The sequence below is a fragment of the Dendrobates tinctorius genome, unplaced genomic scaffold (genome assembly GCF_039654945.1).
Source record: "Dendrobates tinctorius isolate UK_male_01 unplaced genomic scaffold, ASM3965494v1 ptg000009l, whole genome shotgun sequence".
Classification (NCBI taxonomy): Eukaryota; Metazoa; Chordata; class Amphibia; order Anura; family Dendrobatidae; genus Dendrobates; species Dendrobates tinctorius.
The window spans coordinates 26902206-26915344 of record NW_027361677.1 but is presented as its reverse complement, the minus strand read 5'-3'; the positions used below and the strand labels follow the sequence as shown (position 1 = coordinate 26915344).

At 39.7% G+C, this 13139-nt stretch overlaps 1 protein-coding gene across 9 annotated transcripts in view; it reads left to right on the top strand.

Moving 5' to 3' along the window:
* The window catches only part of KCTD15 (potassium channel tetramerization domain containing 15), a 47308-nt gene extending 35256 nt beyond the window's left edge, over positions 1-12052 (top strand). For all 9 annotated transcript variants that reach the window (XM_073585244.1, XM_073585286.1, XM_073585262.1 and 6 more), the window contains exon 5: positions 9967-12052. In XM_073585244.1, coding sequence (XP_073441345.1) covers positions 9967-10119 — 153 coding nt within the window. In that variant the 3' untranslated portion in view covers positions 10120-12052. The remainder of the gene's footprint in view (positions 1-9966) is intronic.
* Positions 12053-13139: the final 1087 nt, after the last annotated feature.

The following is a 13139-nucleotide window of genomic DNA, read 5'->3' as shown; positions in this document are numbered from 1 at the left end:
GCATGTTGAAATCAAACATGCCCACTCCTTCTGTCTTCCATCATCTATTAATAAGGGACACTAAAAACTAAAAAGGAATAAAAGGGTTAATTCTGTGCTGCCGGTATGAATGGATAAGAAGGAGATTAATGCTCAGGAATGCGGTTTTAATAGTCAACGCGTTTCGAAGTTTCAAACTCCTTCATGAAGACGAAACCGCATAAGGCAAAGTCGGGACACAACCATATACAATAGATGGTCAGTCGGTCCCATAAAGATTCATCTGAGATTCCTCTAATGTGTAGAACCAGTTTTAATCACCCCTAAACTTTATTCTGCATTGTTTAATCAAAGATATATGTTACATTTACACGTCTCACATTTGCTATGGATCTACTCTAGATTATGTCAAAGTCTTCGATTAGAAACATAACAATCCCCTAAATGACAAAAGTTGATTTACATGGGCTTTTTTCCCCACTTCAGCTATCACCTAAGCTCTTTTTGAGGTCACATCAGCGCCAAAAAAATAGTCTTTAGGCTGAAAGCACACATGCAGTTTAGGTTCAGTTTTTTGCAGCTAAAGTGAGGATTGGAAGAGAAGTAGAAGTCCTTCCATAAAGGTATGTGCAGCAGATATTTCTAAAACGAAAAATAAGCGTTTGACGCGTTTTACTTGCATTTTTTCTCATTCATTTGAATGTATGAAAAATCCTGCAAAAACCGTGAGAGAATTTACATTCTGCAGATTTGAAAAAAACCCTTTGATGAAGAAATAAGCAGCATGTACACAAAACTTCAGAAATCTTTGCTGGTACCTTAAAATGCAGCATTTTGTACCCTTGAAAAACACGTAAAAGAAGAAGTGACAAAAAGCCAACATGTAAACAAGCCTTTATATTTCCCTTTAATTTTGTATCTGCTACTGACTTTAGCTCAAGACATGCCTACACAATTAGCATGTGCGGTTCCAGTCTCTCTAATATGCAGAACTGGACAAAAGTTTTAGGCAGGTGTGGAAAAAATGCTGCAAAGTAAGAAGCTTTTAACGATAGTAGTCTTTATTTGTATCAATTAACAAAATGTAAAGTGAATGAACAAAAGAGAGATTGAAATCCCATCAATCTTTGCCTTCATCACTTCTTCTCGGTACTTTGTACTTGCACACAGTTTTGAAGGATGTCTGCAGGAGGTTGTTCCAAACATTTTGGAGAACTGACCCCAGATCTTCTGCTTATGAGGCTTGTGCAGATTCTTCTCTCTCTTCATGTGACCCCAGACAGACGGGATGATGCGAGATCAGAGCTCTGTAGGGGCCGGATCATCACTTCCAGGATTCCTTGTTCTTAATGACATTGGCTGGATGTTTAGTGTCTTTTTTTCAGCTGCAGAATAAATTTGGAGCCAGACGCCTCCCTGATGGTACCACATGATGGATATGTATCTGCCTGTATTTCTCAGCATTGAGGACACCATAAAAACTAACCAAATTCCCAGTTATTTGCCGACATGCAGCCACAAACTTGCAGGAACCTCCTCCGTGCTTTACCTGCAGACTCTCATTATCGTGCCGCTCGTTAGCCCTTCGGAGAACAAACTCCCAAATATTTCACATCGTGACTCCTCAGTCCTGATCACCTGCTGCCATTCTCCTGCACCCCAGTTCCTGTATTTTTGGCCAAAGTTGAGATGATTGGCCTTGTTTTGAAGATAGATTTTTTTTTTGGCCTCAATTTCTCATTGAAGTCCATTTTTGGCCAGACTTTTCTGAACACTAGATGGGTGTAGCTGGGTGCCACTGGTAGCTGCCAGTTCTGAGCTGATGGCACTGCTGAATATCTTCCGATTTCGATGGGAAGTAATAAATCCGCTGCGCTGAGTTTCCTTTTTGAACACTGCATCTATAGTCCCCTCAATGGTGCTCATTTTTTGGTGTCTTTAATGCCAAGAAATACAGGCAGATACTTATTCCACATGCAGAGCTATCAGGAAGGTGTCTCATTGGCTCCAAGTTTATTCTGCAGCCGAACAGCGACCGGCAACATCCAGCCAATGAAGTCTTGGAAGTAACGTTCTGGCCCCACAGAGCCCTGATCTCACATCATCCAGTTTGTCTGGGGTCACGTGAAGAGACAGAAAGATCTGTACAAGCCTCATACACAGATGATTGGGGGTTGGTTCTCCAAGATGTTTGGAACAACCTCTGGCCGAGTTCCTTCAAGAACGTTGTGCAAGTGACCAGTACCTACAAGAACTAATGAAGGGAAAGTGCGGTCAGCAAATATTGATCAGATTTATATTTCTCTTGTATTCATTCACTTTCCATATTGTTAATTGATAAAAGCAATGAACACTTCCAATTTTGAAAACGTCTTAGTTTACAGCGTTTTTCACACCTACCTTACACTTTTGCTTACTAATGTATTTCTGTCTATACACAGAAAACGTGTGCAAGTAAATGCATAGCTTGTGCCTCCTTACTTTCGGACCACCCTCCCATATGCTCAATTTACTCCCCCCATCACCCCCCAACAAAGAAATAAAAAAGATATTAAAAAAAAATGTTCTGCCATTTCAGATAATGCAACAATGTATTAATGCATAATTTATGTCTTGCTCATAATTAAATGATGGTGCCTGCGGTATGGACTGAAAAATAAAATGATACGTTTTTTTTTTTTTCCAAAAGGAAAGTTCCTCTAAAAATTGCCCGTGGACTGATAACAAGTGTGTGTTCCTTACATAACTACTAACTAGGATTCAGGCTTCAGTAGGAATTCACTTGAAAAATAGGTATCAAATTTTGAAGCTGCCAGTCAGGAGCATGTATCATAAGGACGTACTAAGATGTTGCTCCGAGATCAGACATCTCAGCCGATGCGGTAAACACTCAAGTAGTAGCATCCAATACATTTTTTGGTTATATCTTAGGACAACCAAAATATAGACAATCAACACTTCTTAAAAAAAGTTTCACCCATACCAAGCAAAAACTCAATGTATATGCATTTTTTTGCACTGGCTTTGTGCTGTACTATTACTATTAAGTGTGAATAAGGTCTTACGGTTCTGACTGTGGATGTCAAGTTCATGATCACAGGTTCAGTTAATCGCCACAGGTCCATGTACTATGGAAATAGTCACATATTACAGGCAGGTAACAAAAGTGGAATCCTCATTGTGTGCACATTGCAAACTCTCAGAAATCAGTAATCGCTTGTACTTGGAATATAGGGGTGGTGATCTATCTGCACTGCCGATGAGGTATTCCCAATACAAAATCCAACTTTGAATCCTCTTCTTTTTTTTTTCTCAACACGTTTCAAAGTTGGACTAACGTCTTCATCAGGACAACCACAATAAATGGTGGTGATGAAGTTAGTCTCAGTTCGCAATGCTTTGAGAATAAACTGCATTGTTCTTGTTATACCACGTCCCTTATATTTTCATTGGGAATACCTCATCGGCTGCGCAGATCACCACTTCTATCCTCCAAATATATGCTATATGCGGCAGCTTTTCCTTCCCAAACTATGCGCAGTTTGACAACCCAAAAAGATGAACAGTTACTTATTCCTTCACCTTTTTTACCGGATAAGATCTTATTGTGCTACTTCCCCCCCCCCGATTTATCTAGCATACAGTAATACGTAGTCATATACAGTGACTGCAGAAATGTATTTATGCTTTAGTTTTGTACTATCGTTGGGTAAAAAAAAAAAATATCATCAAAATGGCGGCTGTGCAGTAGCATCTTTCGCGTTTTGAGAGATGCTACTGCTCAACTGCTGCTGCCATTTTGCTGGAGAAAAAAAAATTAGCTCCATCAAAATGGTGCCGGCGCCTGTGCAATAGCATCTATCACCAATACATGCTACTGCGCAGGAGCCGCCTCTGGCACCATTTTGATGGAGCCAATTTTTTTTCCAGCAAAATGGTGCAGGCACTTGCGCAGTAGCATATATCGGAATGCGTTAGATGCTACTGCACAGGCGCCATTTTGATGAAGCTTATATTTTTTTTACCCCATTATAGTATAGGAATAAAGGATAAATGCATATAGACATATTAGGCATGTATCATGCTACAGTGCCGGCGCCATTTTGATGAAGTTGAATTATTTTTTGTAACCCCATAATAGTATATGCAGTATGTAAAATAGGGGGGCATATCAGTGACCTGTCATAAGCCTATGCAGATGAATATCTAAGCAAAGCACCACATAAAGCCCGCTCACAGCCGCCCCGGAGCACGAGAATCAAATTAACTGAAAACTACAAATAAAGATTGAACAACTACTACAAGACGGATTTCATCAACCCATGTATTATTTTAATCAGTATAACAGCATCAACCTGGCACTGTCTGTAGTTTACTGAGCACAATTCTGATGACAGGTTCAATTTAAGACTTGTGCTTATTTTAAACTATGCGATATTAGCAATCTTATGCCGCATTTTGTTCCCAGGTGATTTTGTAGACATGAGTCATATGCTCCAAAATAACCTCATTCCCAAGTAACGCTCTGTAACACGTCCTGGCCATAGGGACATCCTGCCGTGATGACGCCTCCAGCACCTAAACTGTTAACAATGCCATTGCCACATAGATTTCTAGCTGATAACATCTCTGTTTGTTCCATACTGACAAGTTTGTTGCAAAAAAAGAATAAAAATACAAGAAATGTAGAAATATCGGCTTTATTTTGAGAAATCTTCCACCAGATGCAGTTACAAGGTTTTCCAGTGTCTGGATTACTAGATTTACATTATTGTGTAGTTTTGCAATAGTCATTTATCAGGACCTTAAAGAAAGAAATCAAACATTTTTGACAGATGTGGAAATGGCCCCAGGGGGATGAATCTGTATTTGTAAAAATAATAGGATTTAGAATAGAAATGCCGGGCTTTTTCTACTAAGTGCACTTATGGCGTTAGACTGTGCTAATGAGACCTCTACGATTTTCTCCAGAACTTTGGCTTAGGGATTTTGGTTTTCCACAGTGTTTTATTTAATTTCTTCCCTCTCCTAATCAACAATGTACGTGCAGACATAGTGTGAAAGGAACTGCTCCCACCTTTCTCTCACTCGGGTTAACGATCCCCTGCCATTGACAATTGTGAAATTCCAAATTTAAGCTTCATTGAGCGCCAATTTGGCCACTGTTTGCTCATGGTCGAAGCCATTGTTTAGCCTAGTGTGGAGACAGTGTGCAAGTAACATGGTCATGATAGATATCTGTAGGCCATGGATACTAATGCAGGACTGGCTACATCTGTATCATGTTAATTTTCTTCTATCGACAGTTTCAACTCCAGGGAAATACGGTAATTAACAGGAATTTTTGGGGGATGAAAAAATGTAACTTTTCAGAAAAATAGGATACTTGAGATTCCTAAACGTCTATCGTACGTTTCATTCACTGATTTTTCTTCAGTCCTGCTTCTATCTTGGAATATTTGGTTAAAGTATCACTGAACTTTAAAGCTTTAATGCTACGGTCCCTTAAAGGGAATCCGTCAGTAGGATCAAACCTCCTATGGGCATGCAGGTCATAGGAAGCGGAATAAAATGATATCTTGATATCTGAGATCTGATGATTCCAGAGAAACCCACATTTTTCTTCATATGTAAATGAGCTGTTAAGATCTATGGGCCGGACATAGATCGTCCTGAGAATCTGCCTCCAGAGATTATTACCAGTGTGATGTAATGACTGGCAGTCTGATCTCATGGTCTACAAGTCTCACACTGGTAACTCATCCTTTCATTTTACATTAAGCTTTGGAGGAAGACTCCTAGGGAGATCTATGTCCAACCCATAGCTCTTAGGAGCTCATTTACATATTAAGAAAAACATGAATTTCTCTGGATTAAAACATCACATCGCAAATATCAAGGTATATTATTATTCAGCTTTCTATGACCTGCTTGCCCATATAGATGACTTAAGAGGGTTGATCCTACTGACAGATTCCCTTTAACCCTTTTCTTACATCAGATGTACTATCCCGTCCATGGGACCCGGGCCCATGGACAGGATAGTACGTTTAGCGCAATCAGTGGCGCCCACGTGGTGAGCACCGCTGATTACGGCCGGGTGTCAGCTGATTATCACAGCTGACACCCGGCACTATGTGTCAGGGGCGGTCACGGACCGCCCCGACATGTTAACCCTTGCACATCGCGATCAAACACGATTGCGGTGTACCGGGGGTTAAAGGGAAGCATCGGCAGGGAGGGGGCTCCCTCCGTGCTTCCCTGAGCCCCCCACAGCAGCGCAATGTGCAGCGCTGCTGCGGGGGGCTCTTTCCCTGCAGGCCCCCGGATCCATGATGGCGACAGGGACCTTCGGGGGCCTGCAGGGAGCTGACTTCCTCACTGCCTGCTAAGCGCAGGCATGAGGAAGCCTTCGGCACTGCATGTGACAGTTCGCTGATCTGTCACAGTGATCTGTGATGAGACAGATCAGTGATCTGTCACAGGACAGTGATGTCCCCCCTGGGACAACCTAATAAAGTTTTTAAAAAAAAAAAAAAAAAGGTGTAAAAATAATTTAAAAAAAAATCGCTAAATAAATAATAAAAAAAATTCCCTAATTCATTTTTTTGGAAATAAAAAAAAAACCAAAACAATAAAATTACACATATTTGGTATCGCCACGTCCGTAACGACCTGCCCTATAAAACTGTCCAATTAGTTAACCCCTTTAGCGAACCCCTTAAATAAAAATAAAAAACGAAGCAAAAAATAATGATTTATTATCATACCGCCGAACAAAAAGTACAATAACGCGCGATCAAAAAGATGCATATAAATATCCATGGAACCTCTGAAAACGTCATCTTGTCCCGCAAAAAACGAGCCACCACACAGCATCATCAGAGAAAAAATAAAAAAGTTATAGCTCGCAGAATAAAGCGATGCAAAAATAATTATTTTTAATATAAAATTGTTTTTATTGCATAAAAGCGCCAAAACATAAAAAAATGACATAAATGAGGTATCGCAGTAATCGTACTTACCCGAAGAATAAAACCGCTTTATCAATTTTACCACACGCGGAACGGTGTAAACTCACCCCCCCAAAAGAAATTCATGAAACGCTGGTTTTTGTTCATTCTGCGTCCCAAAAATCGGAATAAAAAGCGATCAAAAAATGTTACGTGCCCGAAAATGATACCAATAAAAACGTCAACTCGTCCCGCAAAAAATAAGACCTCACATGACTCAGTGGGTCAAAATACGGAAAAATTATAGCTCTCAATATGTGGTGATACAAAAACTAATTTTACAATAAAAATCGTCTTTTAGCATGTGACAGCTGCCAAAAATAAAAACCGCCATAAATAGTAAATCAAACCCCCTTAGTTAGGGAGAAATAATAAAATTTAAAAAATTTATTTATTTCCATTTTCCCATTAGGGCTAGGGCTATCGTTAGGGCTGGGGCTAGGGTTAGGGCTGAGATTAGGGTTAGGGGTGTGTTGGAGTTAGAATTGGGAGTTTCCACTGTTTGAGCACATCAGGTGCTCTCCAAACGCAACATGGCGTCTGATCTCAATTCCAGCCAATTCTGCGTTGAAAAAGTCAAATGGTGCTCCTTCCCTTCCAAGCTCTGCCATGCGCCCAAACAGTGTTTTACCCCCACATCTGGGGTATCAGCCTACTCAGGACAAATTGCAAAACAACTTTTGTGGTCCTATTTCTCCTGTTGCCCTTAGGAAAATAAAAAATTGGGGGCAAAAATATCATTTGTGTAGGAAAAAAATGATTTTTTTTTTTTCTTTTCACGCCCGGGCGTTATAAACTTCTGTGAAGCCCTTGGGGGTTCAAAGTGCTCACCACACATCTAGATAAGTTCCGTGGGGGGTCTAGTTTCCAAAATGGGGTGACTTGTGGGGAGTTTCCACTGTTTAGGTACATTAGGGGCTCTCCAAAGGCAACATGACACCCGCAGAGCATTCCATCAAAGTCTGCATTCCAAAATGTCACTACTTCCCTTCCGAGCCCCAACGTGGGCCCATACAATAGTTTTCTCCCACATATGAGGTATCAGGGTACTCAGGACAAATTGGACAACAACTTTTGGGGTCCATTTTCTCCTGGTACCCTTGGGAAAATAAAAAAATTGGGGACTAAATGATCATGTTTGAGGAAAAAATACGATTTTTTTATTTTCAGGCCTGGGCGTTATAAACTTCTGTGAAGCACTGGGGAGTTCAAAGTGCTCACCACACATCTAGATAAGTTCCTTAGGGGGTCTAGTTTCCAAAATGGGGTCACTTGTGGGGGGATTCCACTGTTAGGTACATCAGGGGCTTTCCAAACGCGACATGGTGTCCGATCTCAATTCCAGCCAAAAAAGTCAAATGGCGCTGCTTCCCTTCCAAGCTCTGCCATGCGCCCAAATAGTCGTTTACACCCACATATGGGGTATCAGCGTACTCAGGACAAATTGCACAATAACTTTTTGGGTCCTGTTACCCTTGGGAAAATAAAAATTGGGGTGAAAAGGTCATTTTTGTGGAAAAAATATGATTTTTTAATTGTACCGCTGTACGTTATAAACTTCTGTGAAGCCCTTGTGGGTTCAAAGTTCTCACCACACATCTAGATAAGTTCCTTGGGGGGTCTAGTTTCCAAAATGGGGTCACTTGTGGAGGGTTTCCACTGTTTAGGTACATCAGGGGCTCTCCAAACGTGACATGGCGTCCGATCAGAATTCCAGCCAATTTTGCATTGAAAAAGTCAAACGGCGCTCCTTCCATTCTGAGCTCTGCCATGCGCCGAAACAGTGGTTCCCCCCCACATATCAGGTATCAGCATACTCAGGACAAATTGCACAATAACTTTTCCGGTCCAATTTCTCCTTTTACCCTTGGTAAAATAAAAAAAATTGAACCTGAATGATTTTTTTTTTGTGAAAAAAAAGTTAAATGTTCATTTTTTTTTTTTTTAAATATTCAAAAAATTCCTGTGAAGCACCTGAAGGGTTAATAAACTTCTTGAATGTGGTTTTGAGCACCTTGAGGGGTGCAGTTTTTAGAATGGTGTCACTTTTGGGTATTTTCTATCATATAGACCCCTCAAAGTGGCTTCAAATGTGATGTGGTCTGTAAAAATAAAATGGTGGTGTAAAAATGAGAAATCGCTGGTCAACTTTTAACCCTTATAACTTCCTAACAAAAAAAAAATTTTGGTTCCAAAATTGTGCTGATGTAAAGTAAACATGTGGGAAATGTTACTTTATCAAGTTTTTTGTGTGCCATATCTCTGTGATTTGAGGGCATAAAAATTCAAAGTTGGAAATTTTCAAAATTTTCGCCAAATTTCCGTTTTTTTCACAAATAAACGTAAGTTATATGAATTAAATTTTACCACTAACATGAAGTACAATATGTCACGAGAAAACAATGCCAGAATCACCGGGATCCATGGAAGCGTTTCAGAGTTATTACCTCATAAAGGGACAGTGGTCAGAATTGTAAAAATTGGCCCGGTCATGAACGTGCAAACCACCCTTGGGGGTGAAGGGGTTAAGGGACCATAACATTAAAACTTTCATTACCTTTCAATGTCCTGGGGATTGGCAGGGTCCAGATTTTGACACCCTGACTGATTGCTCAAAACATTTTTATAAAATACTCAGCTCAGGAGGTAGAACAATCCCACCAGCTTTATAGCAGAATTTGCCCAAGCTCTATATCAAAGGGTTTGCAAGAGTGTGCTCCTTACATAGGAAACTGGTCACCCCTAATAGACCAAAGAAGTGACCGGTAACCTCCAGAATGAGTAACAAAACTAAAGAGGTAAAAAAAAAAAATCTTCCATTCTTGTGAACGGAGAAGATTTTAAATAATTTTGCACTTTGCAATTTGACTCATTCAAGATGAGGCAGTTCCTTTAAATTTCAACTTGTGACTTCTATGTGAATTCTACAGTGAAAAACTTTTCCTGTAAACTACTTTTTCTCCTCTTCTTTCAGGTTCTTGAAAGACTTTTTCAAAAAGGATTTCACGTAGCAGCCTCCTGTGGGGGTGGCGTTGACTCCTCGCAGTTTAGTGAATATGTACTGTGCCGAGAGGATAGAAGGGCGCAGCCGAACACAATGAGGATAAAACAGGAGCCTCTGGACTGATGGTTGCTGAAATGTCCTTGCCGCCATTGAAGTGTTCACTTGTCCTTGATGTCAAGAACTTCAGGACCTGAAAACCAGTATTATTAGACTTCATATAACTTTTTGTTGCCAGTTTGTGATATTTTTGAATGGTAACTTTTTGACATAGCCAAGTGAGCAGCCCGGTTCTCTCCATGGATGAGGATCCCGTCAATGCAAGTTCATCTCAACAGCTGTGCTGTAACAACCTCGGTAACGTGGATCCGTTTACCCGTTTCGGATTGCTGCAATATGACTATAAGTGGCCAATCAAAAAAAAAAAAATACACAAAAAACATTCGCCTGGTAAAGTCCATTGAACACATTCCCCCCCCAATAATGAAGATAACAGGCACTTGGGAATAAGCTACATCTTCGTTTTTTTTTTTATATAGATTTTATGTGTCATGCAGATTGCGCGTCGCAATCATCTGATTATTCGAACGTCTGTTCCCTTGAAATGAGAAAAGGGATTACTTTTATAGCCTCTCAGATGGATAATGGGGATATATAGGACTAAGCAACAATTAAAAGTTGGATAAATGCAAAACTGAAGACCAGCCAGAAGCCGGCACAGAGACCCTTGCAGAATTTTGGGTTGTACTTAAATAAAAAAAAAAAAAGAAACGGAATATGGGATTTTACCACAAGATATATTAGTCATTTTGGGCATTTTTGTCCTTTTATGAACATGTGAAAGTTAAAATAGATGAATGATGATTTGTTATTCACTAAAAACACTACGTTTCACAATCCGGGGTGGATTAGTCAGAATCATATGGCACTGGTTCAGTGGAAAGAAATTAAGTGGAACTGATGGGATGGCGATAGTGGATATGAACTTATCAATCTATGAATATTTCTTATCCAATTTAGTAACTCTGGATGAAATTCTAGGGGGGCTATAAACCACATATGCACACAATAAACCCTAAAATAGCACTTTTTGCAAACGGTGTAATGACACCGCTAGACTAGTATAATACAGATTTTTAGGGGCTTCTGATTTGGTGACAAGTAGTAAAATACATAATTTTATATGTAACCTTTTATATTTCTGGTTGCATTGATTTTGCCGTGTTTTTTTGTGATATTTATACCTGGCATATGGCAGTGGTTGTCACTTACCAGCACATATAAATAGGTTTTTGCTATGTCAGGTGATTTGGTCCCAGTGAACATAGTGCTAATTATTTTTTTTTTCTCTTATCAACCACCTGGCAGCCTCGCTAGTAACACACATGGCCACATACTATGTACAAAGCTTGAATACGGATTGTCCAGAGGATTAAGAAGGGTTACGATCGGACAAGGTGTTTTTTAAGCATGCTCGTGTGCTAACAGAGTGTCTTTGACGTGCTCGAAAAAACATGTTCAAGTCCCCGCGGCTGTTCGACAGCCGCAATACATGCAGGGGTTTACCTGTTTCTTAGACAATCCCTACATGTGTTGCGGCTGTTGGACAGCCGCGGGGACTCGAACATGTTTTTTCGAGCACGCCGAAGTCACTCAGTTAGCACCCGAGCATGCTCAAATAACACCTTATCCGAACACATTCGCTCATCACTAGTTACGATATATCAGTGTTTTTTAGTGAACGGTTTTGGGGGTTATAGCTTCCAGCCACGCAAGGGTTAAAGACACTAACAACACTATATTAACTACATGAAACGCCCGGGGTAAACGATTCTAAAAATATTCAGCGTTTTTATATCCGTATGAGTCCGGTGCTGCATTCAGATCTGTATATAAATTATATGTAGAATTGTATAATATACATTATTGTAAAAAAAAAAAAAAAAACAACAACAAAAAAAACTATTGTCATGTACTTGTGTATACATATTTCTAATATAGTAATTCATGCCATAAACATTTCTGTATAGTAAATGATAAAAAAAAATTACTAAATCTCGATGCTTTCATTTATTTAGTTTACGTTTGTCTCCTGATTTTTGTTTTATATGTATCATTAGACGGTTTCCTTATATTGTTTTATTCTGTATTTGTTATTTTTGTTACCTTTACATAAATACAACTACAGAATCAAAGGCGGTGGACTATAAGGAAAGATAAACAAATCCTTTTCACCAGGCAAGAGAATAACTAAGAAAATCAGAATACGTATGATTATCCTTAAAGGGAATATGCGGGACTATTTTTTTATTTTTACAATGTGACTAGTTACTACCAGGCTGATAGTTGCTAACTACCTGCATGTTGTGAGACAAATTAGAACGAGATACATTATGTCTGCATCATATAAGATCCTCAGAGTTTAATACACTGGGACCAGGAAAAAAGTTAGTATGATAGGAACACTCATTAAGTACTATAATACCAGAAAACACAGTGTACATCCCAAGTATATAAAAATACAACATTTTATTTATCAAATACAATATCACATGATGTCATAAATACATAATAATAAAGTTCATGAACAGAGGGGAAAGACAAACAAGTATGTTCCACCAAGCCTGGCATTATAAATATATAGAGGTGGGAGAGTAGCAACTTATAATTATAAAGTCAATCAAAGTAACTGCCAAACAGTACAAAAAATGAATACACTCAATGGACATTTCAACCCAAGAAGGTAATAAAGTGCAACTGGAATAACGTTAATTAAGTACCCAGGTCAAAAAAGACCAATGTTAGGTAAGTATAAGGGTTCCCTAATGGCTACAAAGAGCCGTTGAGAGCAAAATGAAATATCCACAAAGGTGCAAAATAGTATCAATAGTAATAGCGGAGCCACTCTTACCCATAGTCCCCCTTCACACCCCCTTCCCAGGGGCTGCGTGTTCCGGGACTCTGTGAAGGGGGACTATGGGTAAAGGTACTGTCACACTTAGCGATGTACCAGCGATCCCGACCAGCGATATGACGCGGTCAGGATCGCTGGTACATCGCTAAGTGGTCGCTAGTGAGCTGCCACACAGGCAGATCTCACTAGCGACATCGCTGGGGACGGGGATCGCTACTTACCTGTCACACCA